General features: G+C 34.9%; 2 protein-coding genes across 5 annotated transcripts; one reads left to right on the top strand and one right to left on the bottom strand.

The window, feature by feature from the left end:
• Positions 1-3663: 3663 nt before the first annotated feature.
• Positions 3664-10045, top strand: LOC137941287 (uncharacterized). 4 transcript variants are annotated; one of them, XM_068786629.1, is made up of 6 exons: positions 3664-4127; positions 4632-4732; positions 5133-5245; positions 6362-6567; positions 8367-8420; positions 9871-10045. In XM_068786629.1, the coding sequence occupies exons 1-6, from the start codon at positions 3731-3733 to the stop codon at positions 9894-9896; spliced, it is 897 nt and encodes a 298-aa protein (XP_068642730.1). In that variant the 5' UTR covers positions 3664-3730; the 3' UTR covers positions 9897-10045. The 4 variants fall into 4 exon arrangements, with proteins under 4 accessions (XP_068642730.1, XP_068642729.1, XP_068642727.1 ...); XM_068786628.1 differs by lacking the exon at positions 9871-10045 and adding an exon at positions 9362-9789 and having other exon boundaries at positions 5148-5245; positions 8367-8419; XM_068786626.1 differs by lacking the exon at positions 9871-10045 and adding an exon at positions 9362-9789 and having other exon boundaries at positions 8367-8419.
• A 180-nt stretch (positions 10046-10225) lies between these two features.
• On the bottom strand, positions 10226-12638 carry LOC137941288 (uncharacterized). Its single transcript, XM_068786631.1, has 4 exons — positions 12597-12638; positions 12231-12272; positions 12016-12116; positions 10226-10498 (listed from the first exon to the last, which is right to left on the bottom strand). The coding sequence occupies exons 2-4, from the start codon at positions 12234-12236 to the stop codon at positions 10405-10407; spliced, it is 201 nt and encodes a 66-aa protein (XP_068642732.1). The 5' UTR covers positions 12237-12272; positions 12597-12638; the 3' UTR covers positions 10226-10404.
• Between the last annotated feature and the right edge of the window lie 460 nt (positions 12639-13098).

The raw sequence follows: 13098 nt of genomic DNA, 5'->3' as shown, positions 1-13098 counted from the left end.
TGATTAAACAACTCAGAGATTTCTTAAACAGATCCATTACAGAAAGAGATGACATCAATGATAAATACTAGGGGCTCCTTTTACAACAACAACAACAACAGTAACATCAGCAACAACAACAACACTGAACTGAAAAACGCCAGAAACAATGGACGTGAGTCCTAGAAGGCTTTGATACCATAATAAAGAAATATTTCTTTCTTTCTGTAATTTGTATTGAATACAGATTGGGTATTTATATACATTTGTAACAATATGTCAGAATTACAAGTAATAAAGTGACATGTATATAACAGATTTTATTCTAGAAGATTCAGGTTTTGCACGTCCTTTGTATGTGTAGATGAGGTGCCTTTCTTTGTACTATTGATAGAAAGAGATAAATGGAGGAAAAAGTTGGTTAAAAGAGAGAAACTCCTTGGTTGAGTAATAGAAGTTGGTTTAACGGAGGGGATGAGAGAGAAGGAGATTGAGAAAATCGAATTTTGATATATATCCCTTATTCTTCATGACATTATATGATTATTCAATTGAACATTATGAATTTGATTCAGTGACTTACCAATTGCAACCATTTAAACATTTGATGCTTCTTATACAATGGGGAGTTGAGGTTGTGCATTTGTTCACCGAAGGAGGTGAAGAGAGAGAGTGAGGGAGATAGATAGAGAGGAGATAGAGATAGAGGGAGGAGGAAGAGGAGCAGAGATAAAATTCTTCTTTGTTTTTTTTTTTGTTCTTCTATTCAGCAAAACTGTGGGGAGAAGTTTGAAAGGGAGACGAACGGAGAGGAGAAGAGAGACTGATAAATTATGTGTCCACATACTATTGGTTTATAGATTTTGTTTTTCCCCTAATCAGAAGCAGACCTTTGACCTATGGCACGGGGACGAGTAGGGGTGGCTTCAAACCGAGCTGACTCTCGAGCGGCTCGAGTTTGGCTCGGTTCGATTCGTTATCTATCGAGCTCGAGCACTAAAATCGGCTTGTTTACCTTAACTAGCCGAGCTCGACCGAAGCTAGGTTCGGTTCGTCGGCTCGCGAGCCGGATCGAGGTGAGTCAGAATTGGTATCGGGATCGGGAACAGGGGAGCAGGAGTGGGAGTGGGATCGAGAGTGATGGGGGGGGGTGATTTTTCCCTCCCCTCGTCACCGTTGAGCCCCTCCCGTCGGTTGTTGTCGCCGCCACTACCACTGTTGCTGCTGTTCGTCGGCCGTCTCTACCCCCGTCGCAGCTACTCGCCGGCCGCCTCTGTGGCCGTCTGTTCGATTTCTTCCTCTCCTCGTCCTCGCCTCTATTTTCGTCACTGTCGCTTCCGTTGTTGTCGTAGTCGTCATCCCCGACGACGGGTCCTCCCCGGCGTCGTAACCCCCTTCCCTCCGCGTCGTCTCGACGGAAAACCAGAACCTAACTTCAGGGGAGAAATAATCTTCCCCCTTCCCCGCGCGAAGATGTGCAAGATCATAAAGTAAAAAAAAAAAAAAAAAAAAATTCCTCTCGAAAAAATTTAAAATAAATTTTATAGAAATAAGTTTCTATAAAATATTAGTGTCTCATGTTTTTTTAAACATTTTTCTAATTGAATTTTTTTATTAAAAATCATATAATTTTCTAAGTAAGATTTTCATACCAAGATGGGTTAGAAAACTGTATAGAAAATTTTTGACTACGTATTTAACAGTTGATACTTAATACTTTTAGCATGAAGCAATTTTCATTGTAATTTTATGTTTGATATTTTATTTAATTAAAAAATTATCGATAAGTATAATAATATATTAGATTAATTATTCATTTTTATTTATTTCCCTAGAAGAGACAATAAAAGGTCCATTTAACTTTCCTAAGAAAATTTTAAAATATTTCTTGTAATTTTCTAATAAGTCACTAATAGTAATAAGATTTTATTTAAAGATTTTTTTTGGAATATGTATCATAGGAAAAATATTTTTAGTTTTTCCTAGAATATAAATTTTCATCTAGGTGGATTCAAAAATTACAAAACAAGCTACATAACAATTGGAGTAAAAAAGATTAATATTGATGCATTTTAATCCTGAACCTCCCTTATCATTATATTTTTTAAAAATGTATGCATAATTTTATATATAATTTATTCAAAGCCACCCCTACGGGCGAGATCATAAACAAGGGGAAAAAAAAACTTTTTGTCTCTTCCTCATGGCTCTTAAAGAAATTGAAAAGATATTTGAGTAGAAATACGTTTCTAGAGACTATTAGTGGTTTTTTCAATAAATATTGAAAAGACATTTTAGTAGAAATGTAGGGACCATTAGTGTCTCATGTTTTTTCAAAATATTTTTCTAATTATAAATTCTTTTTAAAAAATCATATAATTTTCTAAGTGAGATTTTCTTGCCAAAATGGGTTAGAAAACCATATAGAAAAATTTTGAATAAGTATTTGACAGTTGATGATATAATACTTTGAGCATGATGCAATTTTCATAGCAATTTTGTGTTTGACATTTGATGTGATTAAAAATTTATCAATAAGTATAATAATATATTAGATTAATTATTAATTATTAATTATTATTTATTTTTTTAGAAAAGTCAATAAGAGGTCCATTTAACTTTCCTAAGAAAAATTTAAAATATTTATTGTAATTTTCTAGTAAGTCTCTAATAGTAATAGGATTTTATTTAAAGGATTTATAGTTTTTATTTGGGTGATTGTAAATTGATAGTGATATTTCATTTAATTTTATTGTGTTTGATTATTGTATGGAGTTTATTTATAATATTATGCAGTGTATGGAGTGTTTAGACTATTTTATAGAGTGTATAAAAAATTTCATGGAGTGTTTATGGAATGCATAGACAATTTTATGGAGTGTTTATGGAGTGTTTATGCAGGTATTATGTATATTGATTATGCCCAATTTTAAGTAGAGGTCATGCCGAATTTTATACAAGTATTATATATATATATATATTGATTATGCTCAATATTAAGTAGAAGTTATGCCCAATCTTATACACATATTATATATATAGGTTATGCCCAATTTTATATAGAGTTCATGTCCAATTTTATATAAGTATTATATATATATATATATATATATATATATATATATAGATTATACTCAATTTTAAGTAGAGGTTATACCCAATTTTATACACGTATTATATATGTAGGTTATGCCCAATTTTATATAGAGTTCATGTCCAATTTTATGTAAAATGTATGCATAGTTTTATATACATTTTATTCAATATATATATTTTTAAAAATTTTAAATATATATATTGTAAAATATATGCATAATTTTATATATATTTTATTCGATATATATTTTTTAAAAAGTTTTAAATATATGTTGAGGCTCGAGCTTGGCTCAAACTCGTTGGGTTCAAACTTGATAATAATTTTAGGTTTGAGACAAGACTCGGGGGCTCTTCGAAGCTTGACATGAAATATTTAAATCAAACTTGGCTAATCGGCCAGCCTGGTTCTAGAAAACGAATTTTGTTTATCGCGAGCCGACATTGTTGCCATCTTAAATCGTGTGAATGTCGAGAGGGAAATATTCGTTTCGCACGAATGCACGTGCATGTTCCAATTTACGAATTCCGACTTCAAAAGGCAAAAATGATGCTAGCTTGCTAAAATCTCTTTTGCCGTTTTGCGTCTTTTCCTTGTTTTCATTTTTCTGTCTTCGCTCGCAAGAGATCTCCCAGAAGCCCACCTCTATCTGCTGTCATGGATTTCTGGCAGAAAGCTCGGAGCTTCGCTGAAGAAGCAGCAAAGCGCTCGCAAGAAATAACCAAAGAGGCAGCAAAGAAATCACAAGAGTTAACCAAAGGTGCCGCCAAGTTCTCTCAGGAATTCGTTTCGGAGACGGCCAAAAAATCCAAGGAATTGGCCGTCGAAGCAACCAAGAAAGCCGATCTCATTAAGGTTGAGGCACTGAAACGTGCAGATCAGATTAAAACACTCGCAGAGGGGATCTCGCCGCAGATTCCTATACAGATCTCGACCTCAGACACTGCTGCAGGCCCTGAGCAGTTAGAGCTGGAGAAGTTCGCCGTAACTGATGAGTTGAGAGAGTTTGTGAGGGGAATTACGATCAGTACTTTTCAGGATTTCCCAATGGAAGGTACTGCCCTGTCTAGCGATAACTAAACTCTTTTTTTTGCTTTTCCCACATCTCAGAATTGGAACAGAGGGAACTTACGCGTTGAATGCATTTTAGGTTAATTTTATGGTTGAAATGGTGTACTTCGACTAGCCTTTTGAAAATATTTGCCAGGATCAGGGTGGTAGTATGGTTATCTGTTTGGATTTTATCTTGTATTCAGTGAACATTATTAGGTACGATGGAATCGAACTTCTATAGCTTGAATAGAGAACTCGTATACATCAGTTAGTCCTGTAAAACTGGACATATACAATTAACACTTTTCCTGGTGGTTTCCTTTATCGGGTATGAAACTCTTTTAACTGTTGTGAGCATCACCTTCTCATTGAAGGAATTGTTCTAAATTACCTCCATTTGGTACTGGTCCATGTAATGTATGCATAGATGTTAGTTGTGCTAGAAACAAATTGTTTGCTTATACCAGAGCATTATGCTGATGCATCATATTCATATGTATTGCAGATGAACCAGAAATGTCAGAGGTGCCCACAGTCTCAAATGTTCGCCAGGATCTTACACAGTGGCAAGCTAGACATGCAACTCTAGTACTTTCAAGAGTGAAGGTATCTTCTTTGTTTTGGTTTTTTTTTTTTTTTTGGTTTTGGTTGCTGGTTCTAGATCCATTGGATGGTAGAAGTTTACCCAGTTTCAGTGTTGTTCCATTGTGTGTCAAATCATCAAATACGACTCAGAGGAACCTAATAGAGGTTGTGTTCTGGGCCTCATTCTTCAGATGAACACTGGAGCATCTATGATTGGTCTCTCAGAAGGCTAGAGGTAGTTGGCAAGTGCTCCAAAAATGAAGGCAACTTCTGGCTAATGCTTATCATTTGCTTTCTTCTTTTTACATTTTCTTGGGGTTTAGAGTAGTTTATGTTTGTTAGTCCAGATAGTGTACAACCATCAGAAGTAATTGATATCTGTCCTTGAAACTCAATGAATTCTGAGCCTAAACTCCTGCAGATATTGTTGTTACAGGAAATTTCCAGGTTAAGATATGAATTGTGCCCACGCCATATGAAGGAAACAAAGTTTTGGAGGATATATTTTATACTTGTAAATAGTCATGTTGCTCCGTAAGTAATCATATCTTTCTGCCTGAGGGTGATCAAAGCCTTTTTAATCATGTGAATTGGATAGTTGGATTCCATGGAGGAAAGTTGTGTAGCTGCTGCTTTAGTGCACTCTGAATGGTGAAGGGAAGTAGGATTGAAAGGAAATGTACTTTTAACATTATTAACTTTAAGAAACTATCAAGAACATCAAAAACAACATCATCATCATCATCATAATAATAATAATGCACTAAAGAATGGATTGAATAAAATGAATTTGACTAATATGTCGACTACACAAGCTCACAAAGTGAGCTATACAATACTTATCAAATATGACCATCCCAAACGCCATATTTCTAAATATAGCTGTATAATTAAAATCTGACCTTGATGTAAAAAGTAAAATGACATGTCTCTCTAATTATCAGAATGAAAAATTCAAAAGTTCAGATAGATAGATAGACAGCTAGAGAGAGAGAGAGACAGAGAGATCCATATTCTTGTCCTTCGTTGAGGAGCTCTGGACCTGATGGTATCCAGCATCCTTGATCAGCTTGATCAATGTTACATTTGCTGGAGATAACTCTTCTCCACAGTGAATCTTTTCTACAGCAAACTTCCAAAGGCACGGGTAGAAAAGATGTGTTTGTGTGTTGCATTCTCTTGATTCTCAGACCACTGTCCTTGCTTTGACAGATCTGTTCTCTTTTTACCAGTGGATAATTAAAACTGGTCTTTAGGTCCCCACACAAAAATCTCCTTTGTATTGCTTCAAGTTTATCAAGTTTACCTTCCTAATGTGCTCGCAGTGATCCAGCAACCATTTTCAATATGTTTTAATGTCTTGATTATATGAATTAGTAAAAAACTGAATTGTTGATTCTAAGGTGGATCTAGGTACAGATCTCAACTAGCTACTCTCTGTGTGTAATTTCTCTAGAGTTCTGACTCTTTTCACTCACCATAGAATGGTTGTGACAAAGTGGAATTGCTGTGAACTTGATCATAAGCCATACTTTCTTATTGAGTCTGGTTAAATGCTGCATTTGGAGGTTAACCTTGTAAATAGTTATTGAAGAAGCTGAACTTGATGTGGGTATCAACTGAGGTCTTTTTGTGACATCCTTGAGTTAGGTATGAAAAAAGGTATAATGAGGAGCCCAAGGTGAAGGCGGTAGAGCAAGATGAAAGTCAAGACAAGAAGGAAAATCCAACCATGGTGGTGGCTTCTAAACTGGAAAGCAAGGAAGTGAATCAACAAAATAATACTTCATCATCTGCTGACAACGACTTGGATGTATTTCTCTTGGGGGACCTTGGGAGCAGTGACGAGGGCCCAGGTACTGAACTTTCCTTTTCAGTGACTTCATTTATTGTATATCTTGTCCAATATTATTGAGTTCCTCCTGTTTTCCTATAATGCAAGCAATTCATGATTTAAATTGTTCTTTTGTTTGGCTTACAGGACATGTTTCTTACATCTTTTTTTTTTTTTTAACATGATTTCAGAGATATTCTTAGAACATAATTGTTAGTTATAAGTGTTCACATATCTATGTAAATAAGATTAATGGGTATTTGGAAGTTGACTCATGTTGAAGATATGGACTAGAGAAAAAAGTAACCGAACTATAGAGAAAGATTATTTCTATGTTTTCTCATTCCTGTCTATTGAGGGTCACTTTGACAGGATGGGTTAAACCACTGCAAGGTGTAAGTTGGCAATGAGGTAGAGTTTTCTATCCATGGAGTGGGGTTGCTGAAAAAAAATATTCCTGCACAGATATAGCAAATTGTTGAATTTTACAAAAGCTGCCCTTATGAAAATTATTTGTATAAAATTTAACTCTTTAGTTTCCTGAAGCCGAACTCTCTATAATGCCATTCATATTTTTTTTATAAAACATAAAATTACTATTTTATAATACGATGATGTGACTTAATAATAATTATTTAATATAAGTTATATTTTTTGCTAATTTGGGCAGTGTGGTGTGTTTCCCTGCATGCTGTGGTGATACGGTGGGTTTATGTCCAGTACCTACCAAATTGCCATCCTATTCCTCTCCTTGTATCTAATAAATAGATTAGGGAATGGGTTTTCCGAAAGCCCCAGAAAGAAAGGAAGTCAAAACATGATTCAATCACTGGTTGACTTTGTAATCTTATGGTACTTCTGTATTAATTGTTTTTGTGTGCCTCTTTTTGTCCATATGTAATTGTTTTCAATTCTTTACAATTTCATTTTAAAAAATTTGTGTGCCTCTTTTTGTCCATATGTAATTGTTTTCAATTCTTTACAATTTCATTTTAAAAAATATGATAGTGTTCAAACGAAGCCTAGTCTATGATGTATATTTTTCTTCATCAGTTTTTTTTGTCTTCCTGGAACTAGGTCTTTATTCCAGAATGCTCGAATTCATATCCATGACATTTCCAAAATAGAATGTAAAGAAAATACCTCAGAATTAAATATTCATCACTATGCTTTTATTTAACTTCATAACATGCTATCCTTTGTTATCATAGACTTGTCCCAACTATTTTGAGGTCCACTAAATGGACCTTTTCCCCATTCTAACTTTTTTGGGTTTTACCTGTCTACTAACATCCATGTTATGCTTAGGTCTTTCCTTCTCTCTTGTTGGCCCATTAACCGTCATTGACAAGAAGACGGATTAGATTTACATTATGGTTTTTTACTAGGTTTTACATTCTCTGTGAATTTGAAAGAACCTTCCTCTCTTATTTTTATCCCTCATTTCATGAGATTGATTATGCCTGTCCGATGTGTTGAGGAGCATTTGCAATTACTCTCAGTTTTACTTTTACCATTTAGTTCTAGATCAATTACTCTCAGTTTTACTTTTACCATTTAATTCTAGATCAATTACTTTTGCTTCCTTTTCTGGCCTTTATTCTATGGTTTTTTAATTGTTTTAATTTTTTTTAAGTGTATTTTCACCTATACTTTAACAAGATAGGTCTCTGTTTATACTTTTTTTTCCTCTTTATTCTATTTTTATTATTTCTTCCATATCATTTTCAGTTTTTACTTGAACCAGTCTAGTTAGGCTTTGAAACATCATTATGTCACATGTATATTGATAATATCCTTGTAACATCCTTGAATTGTCAGATGATGATGATGGCGAGTTTGATGATGACTTCGACAAGATTGTCACTAGCTCAGTAAGTTCGAAGTCTCATCCATCTTTTTGAACTCCTTATCTCTGTTGGACGCTTTATCTTTGATTTTGCTGGAGCCTTCAAGTACATTCTCATTAACTATTTTATATTAGTTGACTGCAGTTCCATATTTGCTAATCTACCTCTGTAGAGGTAATTCAAGAGATAACTATAGAATGTTTAACCTTTCTGACTCCGAGATATACCACCTCAGAAACCTTTGTAACCTTGATGCCTCTCTCAAGTAGTGCTTGAAAAAGTGTACTGATTGACAATGTGGATTGAGAGCAGTGCCTCTGTCTTTTGTTTATCCAAATTTCCAATAAGTTCGCACAGGTTGGATTTTTAATTTGAAGTCACCTGAATCTGGCTCCTTATGCAACTCGATTGAGGTTCTTCAATTTTATTTTGATTTTCGTAGTCCAATAACATATAGGAGTTCTATTCTTAGTTGGCTTCAACTAAAGTAACTATACTTTTTTGGTGGATTTAAGAGATAAACACTCTTACTGGTGTATCACCTTCACCAAGTCTCCCATATTTTCACGTCAATAGAAACTTAGGGTGGCGAAGTTTCTGGAGGAGTCAGGAAGTTTGTCTCTGGCCTTTCAGTTATGACATCTAGCTCTGTTTCAGACAAAAAAGATCCAGCTTCCTGCAATTGTAGTCAGTTAAGCTAAAAATACTTATTTACGTGCTTCTTTTTTCCTCGGATGTCATTTAGGAGGCCTGAGGGCAGAGGTATCTTTCAGGCCAAAAAAAAGAGAAAAAAAATAAAAAAATCAAGGAACCCTCATTCTGGTAAGTTATGTAGATTACTTGCTAGGATCCTGTGCATTTAGGATGCAATGGTCTATGGCGGTAAACAAAAGGATGTCATCTTTTACTATGTTTATGCATATAATCATTGCATGTTTGTGAATATTTTATGTCAACCAATTGCAGGCTTTAGACAGTGATGGAGAGGATGAAACAACAGCTAAGCACTGAAAGTAGAACTGATGGTTCTGGAGGGAGAAGATATAACCCTAAAACGGGGAGCAAAAAATTACAGTTCATCCCATGATGGATATTAGAAAGACTAAGGGATTAAATTTGCTTTCCAGTAAGGCAAGGATTGGTTACCTCGCCATTTTGGGGGTGATTGGAGATGGGTAGTCACCTGTGTCAGTTAAGACTTCCATTCAGACGTAGAGATAGGGAAGGAGACTGCAGAGAGTGACGAGGGTCTTGTGCGTTATTGTCTACATGGACCGGATTTGAAATGGTTTCTTATTGCTTCCTATAATACAAACTCGTCTTGTTTACTTCGAAAAATATGTATAAACAAGAACTGATCTTATTGTTGCGTCTTACTCCATGTTTGTGAGATTTCCATGCCCCTGTTTATGCTTATTAGAAGATTTGACTTAGCTTACAAGTATGCTCCACTCCCCACCATTTTCCATACAGGGAGCTTTCCTTGACGAATCTTTGTTGAACTCTACATCAAGGGGTATATATTAAAAAAGATCTAAACAGATACGAAGGCCATCAACGGCTAAATGAAATTCATGCCATGAAAGAGGAGAGGTACTTTCTGAAAGACACCAACACAACTTACGGTTATATATATGTATCTGTCTTGCATTTAGGCATCTCCAAACTCCTAGAGGTTTGCAACGTTTTGTACTTCATAAAAAAAAAACGCAAAATGAAGGACGTTACATGCCGTAGTGAGAAGAGAAATTTTTATCATATTAATAGCTTCACTAATTTCGCTCTTCATTTTTCACTTCAATGGCGACTGGGATGTGCCAATCTCGACTATAATCCAAAAGCTTACTGGCGCAAAGTTCTTACTAAACGGTTTGAGACTCCGAGTACCAGATGGGATCAACACAGAACCAGAAGCAAAGCCTAACAACCTATGTGACACAAGCAGAACAACTTCGATAAATTACATCACATACAACTTGTAGCGAGCTTGAAATTATTTCTTGAATTAGTTATTTCTTCCCTGCCTTGTTTCCAGTATCACCTCCCCCGCCAGCAGACTGACCAGCCTTTTTTGCAGTCTTTTCTTGAAGTGCTTTTGCGTCCCTGCACATAATGACAGAATGAGAGGATAGAAATAATAACAATTACCAGCTCCCACATACTTGACAATAAATTTCTGTAGGGTATCGAGTGCCTCTACATTCAGATATGCTATATACTTTCCAACCGCACTAGGAAAGAAAGAAACCCGGCAATAGAACGAAAGTAAAAATTCATTCCAAGGTTACCTACTTTCTTTATCTGCATTTTTTTTTCTGTTTGAGTGCATAAAAATGCAAAATAAAATATTCAATTAATTTGAATGGTTAGGGTTAATGCACAGGAAAAAAGTAGATAATCGCAAAAAAAAAAAGAGTTAAGATGAACTACTCTTCAGGAAAAAAGTACTTTTTGAGTTAGTATGGTAAATGGATACCTCAACTTAATTTTAAATCTAAGATAGAACAAGAAAAATCCAGGGTGGAATTGCATTATCTCATCCTAGAGAGGACAAACCACCCTCACCATGTAATACAGATTCCACTCAAGCATTCCATGCGATGTGGAATTTCATTATCTCATCCTACAAATGGAAAGGGTAAACCACCACCCCACCACCACCACCACCACCACCACCACCAAGTAATACAGATTCCACTCAAACGATCCATGCCCACAAAAACATTGTGGGTGAGGAATGACATAATTCCAATTACTTTTTTACTAAAACTTATCTTATACCTTTCTCACATTTAGGGCTTGTTTAGAACCCACAGAAAACAAAAAAAAGGGAAAAAAAAGTATTTTCTGTTGTTTGGCAGTAAAAAATTATTGAGAAAAAAGAAAATAAGAGAGAAATTAATAAATTTTCTCTCATAAAATGATGGAATTTGAGGAGAAAATAAAATAAATCAAAACTTGAGAGAAAATTTTAATCATCAAAATTTTAAAATATTACTAATTTTCTTTTCTTTCTTATTTTCCACATTTATCCAAACAAAATAAACTTCATTTCTCTTTTATTTTCTCTCTCATTTTCCATAAACATCCAAACAAAAAGAAATAAACCTTTGTTCTTTTCTTTTCTCTTTCTCTCTCTCTACTTTCTGTGTTCCAAACACAGCGTTATAGTTGAAAGGAGAGAACATGAATTCCCTTGGTCAAGAGAATCCCCCTCCCCCTTCACGCGTACCAACTTATTTTATCTAGTTCTCAAGCGAAAGTAAATTCTATAATTTTTCACTGAGCAATAAAATCTTACTCGACCAGAGCAAATTCTCAGTGTCCAAGGAGCTGCTTTCCGGCAACTATTGTTCCTAAACTAAAGTTTCAGTAGATAGAAATCTACAACTAGTAATCATCAATAAGATACCTCATTATACCTCTAGGATATTAGGATTATAGAGACTGGTATAAAGAATTGAGACCAAACACAAATAGACAAGTATAGGTTAATGAAATTTTTAAGATCTTATCTAATCAACAATTACACATAATAAGAAAAAAGAAGCAAAATAGATACCGATTTTATATTCATCTGCATGTTGAGCTTAAATTAAACAAAAGCCAAGAAAGCAGACCTTTCACGGCGTTGCTCAGGCGTCATTCCGTCGTCTTTGCCTTTCGAGTCCTTTTTCCTGGACTGTGCCCTTTCGCGGTCGCGATCTCTCTGACTACCACGTAATTTGGTGTAAGGAAATAACAAATCGAATCAACGAGAAGGGGAAAATCCAATTTAATTGCCATGAATTCTTATAAAACAAAAAACAAAGAAAATAACGTTTTCAAGGATATGAGTCATTCTCGGTCTCTCCAAATACCAAGGTATAAATTCAACCTGAAAGGAAATGTTATCAGTGAGATAACTGTAGCTAAAAACTTCAGAAAACACCCAGACTGAAAGACAGGTAAATTTTACCATAAGATGATAATCAAATACCAGAATATAACTACTATTCATAAGCCAGGACAAAAAACTTAAATTAGACGGTTTTTCAGCTTCTTAAAAACCGACCAGTAATGAAACCTCAATGTAGTTGCCGGTTTAAAGGGACAAAATAATCAAAAAATACTCGAACAAATTCTAATTACTTAAAAAAAAGCCCTAAAATCGTCTCTACTTTCGAACAAAAAAGAAATAAATAATTGAATTCCATCTCACCAAATAATCAGGAAGAATTAGCTTCTCCCGACGAACAGCTAGGGTTTGTATGAAGAGTATTGGAACGGTGTCGATCGCGTGGGTCTTCTCTCGCCCTCTTGGAAACGCGTTGAAAAAGGAGAAGAGAATTCTCTGGAAAGCCCAAAATTTAAATGACAAGTTTACCCTTGCAGTGATCACCGTGATCAAAAGTCAGCGGACTGGAACTGAAATAGCTTTGAAATTGATAGAAGCTCTAAATCCGCTACTTAATTAATTTTTACGTGGTCCTACCATGAATGGAGCCGTAGTGCACCGCACCACGTCCATTTCCACCGGTACCAAACCCTCCAATTAATTTATGTTAATTTTTAATATTGATTTTCAGGAAAAAAATTGTGAGAGATACCATTTGGGAGAAAACTGGAGGTTATGGACTTGATCCAGACCCTTTCCCATAAGGTATATTTATAATATCAAAATTACCAATATTATAAGTATATCTTTCACCCTAATAAAAGTA

The sequence above is a fragment of the Aristolochia californica genome, unplaced genomic scaffold (assembly GCF_029961685.1).
Source record: "Aristolochia californica isolate CCGP_79_NKW_82.1479 unplaced genomic scaffold, dmAriCali1.0.hap1 SCAF_9, whole genome shotgun sequence".
In the NCBI taxonomy this organism is placed as follows: domain Eukaryota; kingdom Viridiplantae; phylum Streptophyta; class Magnoliopsida; order Piperales; family Aristolochiaceae; genus Aristolochia; species Aristolochia californica.
The sequence above is the reverse complement of the archived record's forward strand: the minus strand, read 5'-3'. Positions and strand labels throughout refer to the sequence as shown.

Bases quoted from the DNA above. Each gene is read 5' to 3' on its own strand.
- LOC137941287 (XM_068786626.1), top strand. From the start codon at position 3,731: ATGGATTTCTGGCAGAAAGCTCGGAGCTTCGCTGAAGAAGCAGCAAAG. The intron at 6,568-8,366 runs GTACTGAACTTT...TTGAATTGTCAG, and splicing joins GAGCAGTGACGAGGGCCCAG to ATGATGATGATGGCGAGTTT. The intron at 8,420-9,361 runs GTAAGTTCGAAG...AACCAATTGCAG, and splicing joins ACAAGATTGTCACTAGCTCA to GCTTTAGACAGTGATGGAGA.
- LOC137941288 (XM_068786631.1), bottom strand. The intron at 10,499-12,015 runs GTCTGCTTTCTT...CATTATGTGCAG, and splicing joins CCTGAGCAACGCCGTGAAAG to GGACGCAAAAGCACTTCAAG.